Source organism: Musa acuminata, chromosome BXJ3-4 (assembly GCF_036884655.1).
Source record: "Musa acuminata AAA Group cultivar baxijiao chromosome BXJ3-4, Cavendish_Baxijiao_AAA, whole genome shotgun sequence".
In the NCBI taxonomy this organism is placed as follows: domain Eukaryota; kingdom Viridiplantae; phylum Streptophyta; class Magnoliopsida; order Zingiberales; family Musaceae; genus Musa; species Musa acuminata.
In genome coordinates, this window is record NC_088352.1 from 39,944,604 (window position 1) to 39,957,426 (window position 12,823).

At 37.0% G+C, this 12,823-nt stretch overlaps 2 protein-coding genes across 3 annotated transcripts; both read left to right on the plus strand.

Annotated features, from left to right (window-relative positions):
- Nucleotides 1-663: 663 nt before the first annotated feature.
- On the plus strand, nt 664-5,741 carry LOC135635392 (protein XAP5 CIRCADIAN TIMEKEEPER). 2 transcript variants are annotated; one of them, XM_065146423.1, is made up of 12 exons: nt 664-883; nt 1,968-2,033; nt 2,119-2,183; nt 2,263-2,375; nt 3,690-3,771; nt 3,886-3,962; nt 4,045-4,106; nt 4,181-4,312; nt 4,429-4,482; nt 5,003-5,068; nt 5,236-5,310; nt 5,443-5,741. In XM_065146423.1, exons 1-12 carry the CDS (start codon nt 716-718, stop codon nt 5,491-5,493), a joined length of 1,011 nt encoding a protein of 336 aa, XP_065002495.1. In that variant the 5' UTR covers nt 664-715; the 3' UTR covers nt 5,494-5,741. The 2 variants fall into 2 exon arrangements, with proteins under 2 accessions (XP_065002495.1, XP_065002496.1); XM_065146424.1 differs by having other exon boundaries at nt 3,693-3,771.
- A 476-nt stretch (nt 5,742-6,217) lies between these two features.
- Nucleotides 6,218-12,415, plus strand: LOC103983221 (translocon-associated protein subunit alpha). The gene is made up of 8 exons (XM_009400426.3): nt 6,218-6,409; nt 7,572-7,730; nt 7,823-7,873; nt 8,736-8,824; nt 10,373-10,450; nt 10,607-10,810; nt 11,838-11,909; nt 12,098-12,415. The coding sequence occupies exons 1-8, from the start codon at nt 6,346-6,348 to the stop codon at nt 12,140-12,142; spliced, it is 762 nt and encodes a 253-aa protein (XP_009398701.2). The 5' UTR covers nt 6,218-6,345; the 3' UTR covers nt 12,143-12,415.
- The last annotated feature ends 408 nt before the right edge of the window (nt 12,416-12,823 follow it).

Genomic DNA, 12,823 nt, shown 5'->3' on the forward strand with positions numbered 1-12,823 from the left:
GACGCCTAAGTAACTCGAGGTATATGAGTGTAGACATGAATAGTCCAAAAATAATAAGTCTCTTTTCATTGTATTGATGATGAGCTTTTATACATAATCGTAAAGGGATATCATATTTTATAGAATATTCTACATGGAGATACTGTCTAATTACCTAAAATAATTTCACTTTAGTCTCTTGTCCACGTAGACAACAATAGAAGGGGACAATCGATAAACTATTTATCTTGTAGATGGGTAGAGGGTGACCTTCATCTTTTCCTTTTATCATGGACATCACGTGATAATTATATATCTGATGATTAGTTGATGATGTACTCTTGTTATAAGCTTATCCTGTTTTATTGAATCACATTCCACTATTAATAATGATTTCCGTTTGGTTAGGCGATTGGGTTAGGGCTGCACTTTGTACAGGTAGATTAGTTCTGGATTGATTTGAGTCTGCCACATCATATATAGGTTTGCCAATCAAAACATGCCAATTGCCATATTTAGTCAATGGGACGTACTCTTCACGGTGTGTGGTGAAAATCTTGAACCGTGTCTGTGCTCAATTAGGAAATCCGATCCTTGACGTGGGTTTCGATCACTTACCACGTGCATTTCACGTGCTTGTTGATCTACATAATACCACCCTTACCAACGACTTGGCTTGTTTCGAGTAAGGGCGATCGTCGGAGGGGGGAGGAGGGGCCTCACGTAAGAGAGAACGATGTCGGGTATGGGGGATGGGTACGTGGGCACCGCCCAGGACGCGGTGCGGATACGGCGGCTGGAGAAGCAGCGGGAGGTTGAGCGCCGGAAGCTCGAGGAGCGGAAGAAGAACGCCTCCGCCGGCGGCCAGTCCGGTCTCCTCCAGTTCGGCTCCGGCACCTCGGAGGTATTATTTTCATCCGCTTAGCTTTTCCTCAACCTCCTCCTTTGCATCTCCCTTAAGATTAATCCTTCGGTCTTCTGCCTTCCCGCTAATTAGGATTTCCCTCTCCTGTATCATGAACGGCACCTTTTTTCCCTTTCGAGAAATCTGCAAAAGATCAGAGCATTAGGGTTTTGGTTTTCTTGGATTCCGATTTAGTTGATGCAGAGTACATCTTTTACTCATATCTGAAGTCGGTTTTAGATTTTGTCATGGTTATGTTTGAAACTATAATCTATTGAAGGTTTTTGCATGTGATTATCGGCTGCGTTAGCATTCTATCATGTTGATAGAGATCACGAAAGCAATTCTTCTTCATATTTATGAAAAAAAGATGCTGTTAATCAAACTAGAACTTGGTTACTTGCTGAAACCCTAAGAACCGAGGATAAAAAACGTCACATAATCTACTTGTGTTTATAATATGTTTAAGATGGTTTAATGCGTGTGTTTATATTGAAGTTCATGTCATGGATGAGAAGGACGGGTGGCAACTGAAAATAAAAAAGGGTAATGAAAGCTGGCTTTAGAAAAGGCTGCTCACCGTGCCGTTGCTTCATGGTTATAAGAGAGTGCTTCCACACATTTGAAGGAATATCTGGTTTATTACAGTCAGAGCCCAACAAGTTGAGAAGTTAGACTGGTAGCAACCACATAGGAGGTACTGAGATTGTTTACCTGATAGATAAGTGATCTGCTGTAACCTTGATATAAACATGACAAATGTCAAGCTCTGCAAAGAGTATATAGAGGGCTTGTGTTCAACCTGAATGAAGCTTTGCGGATCAGAAATTTCCAGCAATCTTTAGGGTTTATGATTTTGGCTAGTATGTGCTTACTCTATGCCACTTGAATAATCTTCACTTGGATGTTTGTGAATCATAGTGGTAAAATATTCTGTTAAAATATTTCAATGATGACTGGTTCACCACCTGCAAAATTTTTTCCATAGATAGTTAATGTTAAAGTTTTTGAAGTATTTCTTGGTCAGCTTAAAAGGTTCTTCATTCCTGATTCATTTTTTATTTGAATATACAATGGGTGCCAGATTCTGGAGACTGCATTTAAGAAGGAAACAATTGGTCTAGTAACCAGAGAACAATATGTTGAGAAGGTAATATCTAATAATTGGATTGCTCATTTGTTCATTTCTTATGTTGATATGCAACACATCCCAAATTTTTCATTTTGTTTTAAAGAGGGTCAATATACGTAACAAAATCGAGGAGGAAGAGAAGGAGAAGCTTCAAAAGATGCAGCAAGAGTGAGTTTAAGTCTTTGCACGATCATTTTATTTCCTAAATGTCCTATTAAGTTAACATATTCTGTATATTCTGTCACAGGGAGGAAGAACTTCAGATGCAAAAACGGAAAAAGAGGAGGGTAAAGGGAGATTCACGTTTGTCCTTCTTCGATGAAATTGATAATGGGAGTGATGAGGAAGACATGGAAAATAGTAAGTTCATGCTCTCTTGCATCTTCCAGTATGTGTGTTATTCTAGGTGTGAGGTGTCACATTGTCTGAGAACTCCTAGTTGCCTAAGTGAATGCAATCTATTCTGCATTTTTTTAGAAAAGAAAAATGTATTTCTATGCTGGATGTTTTCTTGTTCTTCCTTTTTTATTAGTCATTATAGTCTTATTTGCTGTATCTTAGACCGCTTTATGAACCTTCATCATGCACATCATTTTTCTTTAGTGTTGACAACGATTAGGATTGCAAACATTCCCAAAGCTTTTTTGTTTTGAATCCTTTTTGTTGTTGGACTTACCTTTTTCAACTCCTATGCACGCAACAAATGTATGCTCCTCAGTGCATCATGCACTTGTTGCCATCCGTTAGATCATTGCATTTTCCTAATTTTTGGATTTCTTTGGAACCCATTAACTTGGAGCACACGATTTTTTCCAAGATTAAAGTGACAAATGTTTTAAATACTGGTCTAGTACAATTTTGACTTGTTAGACCAATATGGTACCAGTATATCATCCTTATCATTAAAATTTATAGAAAAATATTAATTAGAAAAATGAATACCGATAAATATTTAGTAGACCAGTAAATACTGGTTGGTACATGTTGGTCCAATATATGAAACCATGATTGTGACTGCAAGGTTTTAACTAAAGTACTTATATCTTGCTGTTGGTGTAAAAATGTATAGCTTTGCTTCATGATATCAACTTTGATGTAACTACATAACTACATTTGTGTTTGTCTAGGTCATTGTATGTCTAGGTGTAAAAATGTATACCTTGATGCTGTTTCTCTTTCAAGTTCTTGGTTTCTGAATGTTACTTATATAGTGCAACTTGTGCATAAATTATATACTGTATATCAGAATAATGTGACAGCTGCAAAATGATATATTGACTAACTCTTATCTAATGCTCATCTATGTCAAATTTAAAGACATTCCTATTTTGATTCTGACATTGGTCCAGCCTATCACTATAGTTAGCATTTTTGCCTTGGCATGGTCACTATAGATTCTTGTCATTCTCCAGGTGTTCATGGTCTTCCGTTAAATCATATCAATTTCGTGCAAAGCAGTTAGCCTGTCAAATTGTCTTCCTTGACAGTGTATCCGATTTTGTCCATAAAATACCAGTTGCTTTCCTGTATATGCTTAACTCTTTTGTCCCTGGCATACTACCAATGAAACAATACATGGGCTATGCTTTTATTCTGTTGGTCTTGATTGTACTTCTTAAAAAGTTATATTATCTTAGTTCTGATCCTATTGCTGAAAACTGTTCTACCATTCAGAAGAGAATCATGATAAAAGGAAGTTTGGTTATGGGAATCTTGGGAAGGACCCAACTGTTGAAACAAGCTTTCTGCCCGATAGGTATGGCATAATGTGTGGTTGAATTTGGTGAAATTTTAAGCGATACCAAAATATGTCTGTTTCAATTCTTGGTTGTTTTAAAACTTTGTGCCGGTGGCAAGGATAATCTTTCAGGGAGAGAGAAGCAGAGGAACAAGCAGAACGGGAACGATTACGGCGGCAGTGGCTGCATGAGCAGGAATTAATTAAAAGTATGTTGGGAGTTTGTCGCCATTGCTATGTTAGGGTTGTTAATCCAGACATTAATGCTAAGCTGGTTTTATAATATTGCAGATGAGCCTCTAGAAATCACATATAGTTACTGGGATGGTGCAGGGCACAGAAGGATTATCCAGGCAAGTTTAACACTATTAATCATAGATGATCTTTTTCAAGGTGTGCTATTAAGCTGTGTAAAATTAACCATTAGGTTCGCAAAGGTGACACTATCGGAGAATTTCTCCGAGCTGTTCAGCAGCAACTTGCACCAGAGTTTCGAGAGATTCGAACAACATCAGTGGAGAACCTTCTTTATGTAAAAGAAGACCTGATCATACCTCATGTATGTTTTTATGTCACAACCCTTCGTAGTTTACTATTGGTTTTAATTTAATCTTTCGTCTAAATGTGGTCGATGAGTTAATTTTTGTGTTCTTATGTTTGTTTTTAAATTGACAGCAACACAGTTTTTATGAGTTAATTATCAACAAAGCAAGGGGCAAAAGTGGACCGGTAATGATCATGCTTGCTATAACTGCAGTTTTGTTTTGTGACTTCTTTTTTCTCATTGATATTTTGGACTGTTGCTGCTGCTATTTTTATTTGTGCATCCTTTATGAAGCCTTTTATGCTGTTGTTTCATCTGTACTTTTTACAGCAGTATCACTCATAAATCATTGTAATTTATATATGAGCTACAATTTATTGATGGAGTTTTCCTTGTCATTGGCATAACTTGCTATCTGGTAGCACCCTTTTCATGTCATTGACTTCTTAACCCAACAATCATAAAGGTTGTCAGGATCAATTCTTGGGATGAGCTTTTCCATATTGTGTGAATAGTTGAAAGTTGAACAAAAAATATTGATCTTGCATGTATTGCTGCTTTTCCTGACATTTTTAGGAAAAAAGGGTCCCTAATAACATGTTACATGAGGATTTTCTTTATTTGTACTTTTCACTGATGAACAAAATATACTTTTGGGACCTTGAGATTTAGGAATTTATGATCTTAACTGTTTAACATTTGCAGCTTTTTCACTTTGATGTTCATGAGGATGTTCGAACCATTGCTGATGCAACCATCGAGAAAGATGAGGTGCAGTATACTTTCCTTTTGCCTCATTTAACTGTTTAGTGGGTAACTTATGGGATGATAGTCTGTTGATGTCATTGAAGTCGGAAGATTAATCTAATTTCAAGAAGTTTTGTAGACAATAGAAAGGCTTGATCATTCTTATGATAATGTTTTTCACCAATTTGCAGTCGCATGCTGGAAAAGTTGTCGAGAGACATTGGTACGAGAAGAATAAGCATATCTTCCCTGCATCGAGATGGGAGGTACGCCTCTTTGTTCAGCTAATATCTTGTGCTCATCATTGTTTAAGATTTCAGGGAAACTACTAAATTTCTTTATTGTGTTGGCTAATTTTTATGGCTCTTTTATCTAACCATGTAATGTTTTGTTTCTAGATATATGATCCTAGCAAAAAATGGGAGCGGTATACCATCCATGGAGACTAAGCTGTAAATTGGATTCGGATGCTGTGTGCTTTCACCCTATCTATCTTTGACGCAACACTTGGAATCCCTTCTGTGTTGTTGACGTATTACCAACTCGGAACTGTGTCAAATCTGAAGCTATGTTAGACTTAGGTTCTTCGGAACTCTAAGATTTTTCAGATATTGTTGCTTGTCCCTAGTGTGGAATTCTTGTGATTGTGCTTGAATTCTTTGGAACTCTATGAACCAAAAGTATGCATTTGATACGAGTCCATTGCTGTCATTGGATCTCAAGCTTTTCCATTGCATGTTGGTTTCCAAGCTTCAATTCCATCTGTAATGGCTACCTGACCAGCTTCCTATGGATCCTTTCCTTTCCGTTTTGCAGCAGGAGATTGGTTCAATTGCTAGTGACTGGGTTGAGCCCAAAAAATCGTAAGATTCGGGTTTGGTTCAAGCTCATGTAATCCGTTAAAAACGTTTATAACGGTTGTTATTGGGTATACGTTTCGGTCCATAACGTGTTAAATGTTCCGATCCAAGCCCCAAAATTGCAAGTTATCTGACAGCCGCTATTTAGGACTGGCCTCGAAAAGTAACGCTTGAAGACTCGGGTTTGGTTAAACCCATTAAATCCGTTATAGGCATTTATGACGGCCGTTATTTCGGATGACAATAGGATCCGTGTTAGTATGCGAATTGCATAGTTGCATTTAACGGCATGTTTGGAAAGGATCCCCTGTCGTATGATCGTAAGGGAGGGTGCTTCTTAGTCTGGCATCTGTTCAGACCTCTCGCATCGCTCTCTTCTCGAGTCTCCATCGAACGGCTGCGGCCCGATTCCTCGATCGCCCCTCTCTCTCGCCGTTAGTCATGGCGATTAGGGTTTGCTCGTTCCTGATCGCGCTTCTCCTCCTCGCGTCTCCGCTCGTCCAAGGTATTCTCTTCGATGTCCTCGAACGATCCGATCTCGCGCTCATTGAATCCCGATGTGTCTTTTTGGAGCTGGAACTCGTCGATCGGTGTTGTACTTGCTATTGTTATGACTGAGGGGCAATTTTTTGGACGCGGTTTGTTTGTTTGGTTCTGCGTAGGAGGTTGTTCTTGATTGCCTTGTTCTTCTCCCTTTTCTGGGTCTTTTAGTTGATCTGCACTCATGGATATTGTAGATCTGCAGGGATTATTGTTGTACCTTTATTCATCCCGGTGTGAATTATGGTTCTGTTTAGATGATCCATAGATCCATAGGATTTTTTCTAGGGAATGGATCCATGTTAAATTTGAAGGCATATGTCCTTCGAGGAATTATACCATGGGAATTCCGATTGATTGGATATTTACTGTACACCATGAACGCTATGTTGGAATTTCCTTGTGGGGTTTGAGAAGATTTAACTTTCCAACCGAGACGAAATGAATACAGGAGAAATGGATTAAAAAAAGGGGGCTTGTATCAATGAGGACACAGAAAAAAGAAAAAAGGATGGACAGGTGAACAGACATACTAAAGCAAGAACGAGAGGCGAGAGCTACAGAAAGCTACACCACTGTTTAGCCTCGATCGGAGCTGATATAAACACAAGCTCTCTTTCTGGAAATATTTATGAAATTCTGCTACTTTGCTCTCTCCAGACATACCTACACCGGTAGGAAAAAAAAAAAGCTTTCTGCAAAAGTTTTTAGGGCTCGTTGTGACCAAAGAGATGCCCTGGGCCAATGTTTCTGGTTTATTGTCCATGGAATAAATATTTCTAGCATGAGTAGTGCTCTCTTCAAAAGGATCTGGGATGAGATTATTTACAATTTTGTGGTGTTTATAAAACAACCATGTCTGAACTAAATCAGATGGTTCACTTTAATTGTCCTAGTTCATCTTAAGATATTCTTTCCCCTTTTCACTAATTGTTCATCGTTTAAGGTAGGATGCTGATGTGGATGCTCCTTATAATATAGTCACTTAACAAATAGAATTTCCCCCCTCTTGGACTGTATGACTTAAAGATCATACTTTCAAGTTGCTCTTGAAGCCTTACTAGGTTAGATGTGTCTACGAGTGCTGATTTTCCTTTGCTGACTATCTATTCTCTGAATTCTGGCAGTTGCTAGATGCCAGTCAGATGAGGATGTTGCCACAGCGGAAGTTGTTGAAGGAAGCGATCTTGGCATAGTTGGTGATGACACTCAAGTTTTTGATGGAGCTCTGGATCCAGCTCCTGGAATAGATACGGTCTGTGTATTCCCAAAGAACGTCGCTAAATGTAAGTACTACTTCTGGTAATAGCCAATTATTTCAAATAGGAAAGTTTCTAGTTTTCATTTTAACCACTGTACTATCTTTTTGTCCGTGCAGTAGTACCAGCAGGAGAAGAAACTGAACTACTGGTTGGCTTACATAATGAGGGTGCATTCCTACTGCCTTTTTAAAATCTGAACCTAATTCAGCACTAAGTTTTTGCATTTCTATCCTCTTATTGACTTTTTTGCTTGTTTCATTATTGTTGTGTACTCTTAATGCAGTACAGACTCATAATTAAGATCTTCCGTATTGCCAGATTTGCTTTTTTACCACATTAAATTTTCTGGTTCTTGACAGTCTAACCAAATATAAGTTGCTATTGTCAATATATGCAGTGTATCTTTGATTTTCAGTTGTAATATTTTATAGTTCTCTTTCAATGATAAAACAATTGTTATATCTTCAGTCTACGCTAGATGAAGTAGCAGAAACAGGAACGAATTTGTTTCTATCTTATATTTATGTTATCAAGCATAAACTGGAAACTGTGAGTCGGATATGTAGATTTTTGATTTATTTTGATTTGCTGATGTTGTTTCCAGTTTCTCATCCTTTTTCCTGTGGTTATTTAGATTTTCCATATGAGGTAGCGGAAGCTGAGTAAACTACTTCCCATTATTTATCTTCTATTATCTGCTTTGTTTTGCAAGTGACACACAAAACAATGAATCTGACATATCACTGGTCTTTGTGCACAACATCAGTATTCTCTATACAAGCCATAGGCATATTCTACCTTCAGCCATAATACTCTTTAGTCCTTGCTGCCATGTTATGATGTGTACCTGCTCATTTTGATAAGTTGTTGTCTCTGTGACAATTTAGCTGATTTTTGTTAGAGGTAAGGTTGCATACCGAGATTCCCTAGACCTTGCTTTTGTCCAAGCCTCTTGTATAAGCTTCTCTTCTTATTCAAACTGTTGTACTATATGCATATAATTGATGCTATCATCTGGAAAACATGCAGGTGAAGCAGTTTTAAAAGTGGTTGCTATACATGCTAGCCTTCATCTCCCGTTTGACCATCACATGTTTGTGCAGAATCTTACTGTGCAGGTGTGTATCCATTTGGATGCCTGTTATGGACTTACAGCATGATTGCTATATAGTGGGCATCACATACAATCCCCTCATGTGTTATGTCTGCTTAGCTGCATTTATCTTGGTCATGCTATCCATGGTTAAAAAAATATGCATATTATCATGTATTGGCATCAAATTTTTTTTCATATGTTACCCCTGAACTTTTTCTTTGCCTTGTCCATAGATAGCTCAGAGAAGTATGAGTGCTATTTATCATGTGTAACTATGTACAGTTTTATTTGATTCATAGCTAGTATTCTGTACTTCTCAATGTTGACTGTAAGTGAGCATATAAATCAACTGGAAGTCGAACAACATACATTTGAACTGACTGGAACAAGTTGTTACTGCTGTTGGATCACCATATGGTCAGGTTTTATTGATTCTTAGAGTAGTCTGCTTTATAAGGTTTGAAATCTGTTTATTGTGGTCCATCCATAACTAAAGAAAATCCAGCACTAGAATCTAGATGAACTTAACAAATTAACAGTTATGTCATTCTATGCCATCTCTTGTCAGATTTTATGTTTCTGACCAATCCTAAATTGCTTTTGTCTTCTTTTTCTTGTTTGTGGATCTTGACAACTCATTGAGGTCTTTTGGATGAATATTTTACCTAGATGATTAGATGATGGCTGAGAATTATAAGTAACCATCATTCGACTTAAATGGCATTTCTCTGCTTGTCATCACCTTGAAATGAAGCATCAACTTTGGAAAATAGCTTCTAACAAGCAGAATCAGCAATAACCCTTGGAAAATTTGGTTTTCTTAATTTTGGTCTACTTACAGGCTTACAACATGTAAAAGGTTTTTATGCAAATTTCATTATTAGTTCAAGTTAATTAGTCCTTGGATTTCTAGAGCGGATCTGTTGTCTTCTTCTAAGTCTTACTTCTACTCTGATGCTTTGGCTTGAAAATGCAAGTCATCATAATTTCTGAAAAGTTATATGCAGATTGCAGAAGTACTTGTTAAACATGTTCTACTTCAACAAGTTGGTAGCTTGGCAAATTGATCCAAAGGACTTTGAAACTTCAAATTGGACTTCTTTTTCTGGCTGACAAATTTGTAGCTTCTTGCAAGTTATGATCAATGCAGGTTGTAGCATCATACTTTAGTCAAGTCTTGTCTTCTAGTGATGTTATGAGCTACAATTTTTGGTTACTTGTTATGTTTGATTAACCCATTTCTGAATTTTCCCACAATTGAGGTGAGAATTAATTGAACTTGTAGTCAGCTGCTATTTTAGGAGAGCAATGGTTATCAGCTTGCCTTGTTGATGTCCTAACATCTTGTTAAGGACATGCTTTTGTTGCTACTATTTCATACATTTTTTTTCCCTGTGATGAAAGTATTGGTCATTTGTTTTCTTGAATTTGTAATGTCAATTTTTTGTTGCCACATATATCATGAAACATATGCGTGTTTTTGGTCAGTCTTACATCACTTATGCTTCTTGTCCTTTATTTGGTATCCCAAATGGTGATGGTAAGTGTTTCTGTTAATATCTTACTGCAGGAGTTCTATAATGCAACAGTACCTGTTTCTACTCAAGCTACCTTCCCATATGTATTTGCTGTTAGCAGATACTTGCAGGTGAGTGCTTCATTTATGTGATTGAGATTTGAGATATTCTCAATAGTTTCATGCCTGTTGAGATACATGTTTCCTATCAGCCACTTATCTTTCTCTTACTACTGTATGTTTCTTATGCAAATCCTTTATGCACTCAATGAGAGATTTGCTATGCAGCCTGGCTCTTTTGATTTAGTGGGAACGGTAGTCTATGAGATTGATCAGCAACCATATCAGAATTGTTTCTATAATGGCACCATTGAAGTTGTAGAAGCTGGAGGTCTTTTAACCATTGAGTCAGTTTTTCTTCTGACCCTTGGAGTCGCTCTGATTGGTCTTTTGGGATTCTGGGCATATGGTCAAATTCAACAGTTATCAAAGGTACTTTAATTATTTGATCATTTGCTGTGAACCTTTAATTGGTTACAAGATTTTATTGATTAGATAATTAATGCTGCTAAATTGCATCTTTCTAGCATATTTTTTATATTGAAGTATAGAATAACTGAAGCCGTTGCAAGTGTACCTCTGCTGAGTTTCAAGTTTCACATAAAGTTCGAACTCTTCTTGTACATATCCATTTGATAAGTTTGGTTTCTTAGTGCAAGAAACTATCTTCGGCATCTATTTTTAAACTAGGGTCTAGTATTGTCGTTATAGTAGTGGATCAAGTCAAGAGTATGCCAAAATAATTAATGGAAGTAAACAAGGGTTAAAATTATTTTGAAATTATGTTGTCAAGGGCCATTTGGTAGACACTGTATGTAATGTATTTTTTAAATATGGAGGAGTTGACCAGTTGCTACCAAAGCCTCCGAGAGTTCAATTTAATCAATCAAACCTTACCAGAATAAGATATGTATGCATGTATATCCTAGATGCAGGTGAGTTACATTTTTTAAATTGTATGTTTAATTGTGAAATAATAGTGGCATCCTTTTTCACTTCTAAGAAATTACTTTTTAAGTCAGTACCTTCATGTATTTGAAGATTGTTACACAACTATTTCCTGAATTGCAACACAAACCTAGAAGCCATTGCCTGGATGACATGCAATTTGTAGAGCTTAGTTAATCCAAAGACAGTACCAGTCCCAAAATTAACCTTTTATTTTATTCGGCTCTGGTGTGTAGCTCAAGGATGCAAATATGTAACTAGAAAAAAAATATGAACACCTTTTTCTTTCTGAGAATGGTCTCTATCCTGAGCACCAAGCGCATGTTGCCCTGGTTCATTCTTTATCTTCTGTTAGTTTATAGTTGACATCTTTGAGATCAATTCCTGTTGACCATTTCAAGCTTAAAATCTAGTTGAGAAATGCAACTTTTATGTTCTCATGCTCATGCTATTTCATCATGCAAATTTAAACCATCTTTGTTTGTTTCTTTGTGTGTTTTCTTCCATGCAGAAGACAAAGAGATCTCCGAAGGTGGAAGTAGGCACCAAAACCACAGATGCCGACATGGATGAGTGGTTGCAGGTAAATATTAATTTGCTGCAATCGGAGGATGTTTACTTGTGTTGTCCTCTTATTGCTTTAACATTTTATTGAAATTACTCTGGTTCATGGATTTTGTATAATTTTTCCAGCTGTGTTCTTTGCTTTTAAGTTTGATTCGTATGTTCTTTCACCATTCTACACAACTCAACTTCGCCTTTTTTGTTCAGGGAACTGCTTATGCGCAGTCATTGTCAAAATCAAAGAAAAAGTAGATTGAGGTATTCTTCTTGGTAGTGTATCTTTCTGGGGGGAGCAAGACGAGGCAGCTTATCTGACAAGTTGTAGATTCCGGGTTCAGTAAAAAAAATCTGGACGTACTTCTTACTTCAGTTAGACGAGGCAGCTTACCTTTAATAATTTTTTTGGTGACATCTGATCCTCCTCTGCCATACAAGAACATATTTCGAAACCTCAATTTTGACTGGGTTAATTTTGTACACTTTTGATATTATTGCTTTTGCTATAGAAACAAATTATTCCAATTATTTACTCTTTTTTACTTGTATCACGATCAAAAGCATCATCCTTCTTTTTCTCAGTTTTAGTCATAGTTATTAGAACCAAATAAAAAAAATAAAAAATTGGACCACTAATCAGTCTAGTCCACTTGTTGCATTAGTTTTTGTTAGAGAATAAATGCACTTCACTTGAATATTTTTATTTATCTAAATGGTATCTATAACCATTTAAATTAGAGTTAATAAGGGAAGAAAGAGCTTCTTTTCATCTTATCCTTTCCTTCTGTAGTTCTCTCCCGTGTCATTTGTTCGTCTCCTCTCCGTCAAGCCTTGCGTTCTTTCAGCTTATGTTCGTGTCTAATCCGATTGGATACGGTCTTAAATATACATCCAGTGATCCCATGACTTCTATAACGAATCCAATCCCATCCTAAT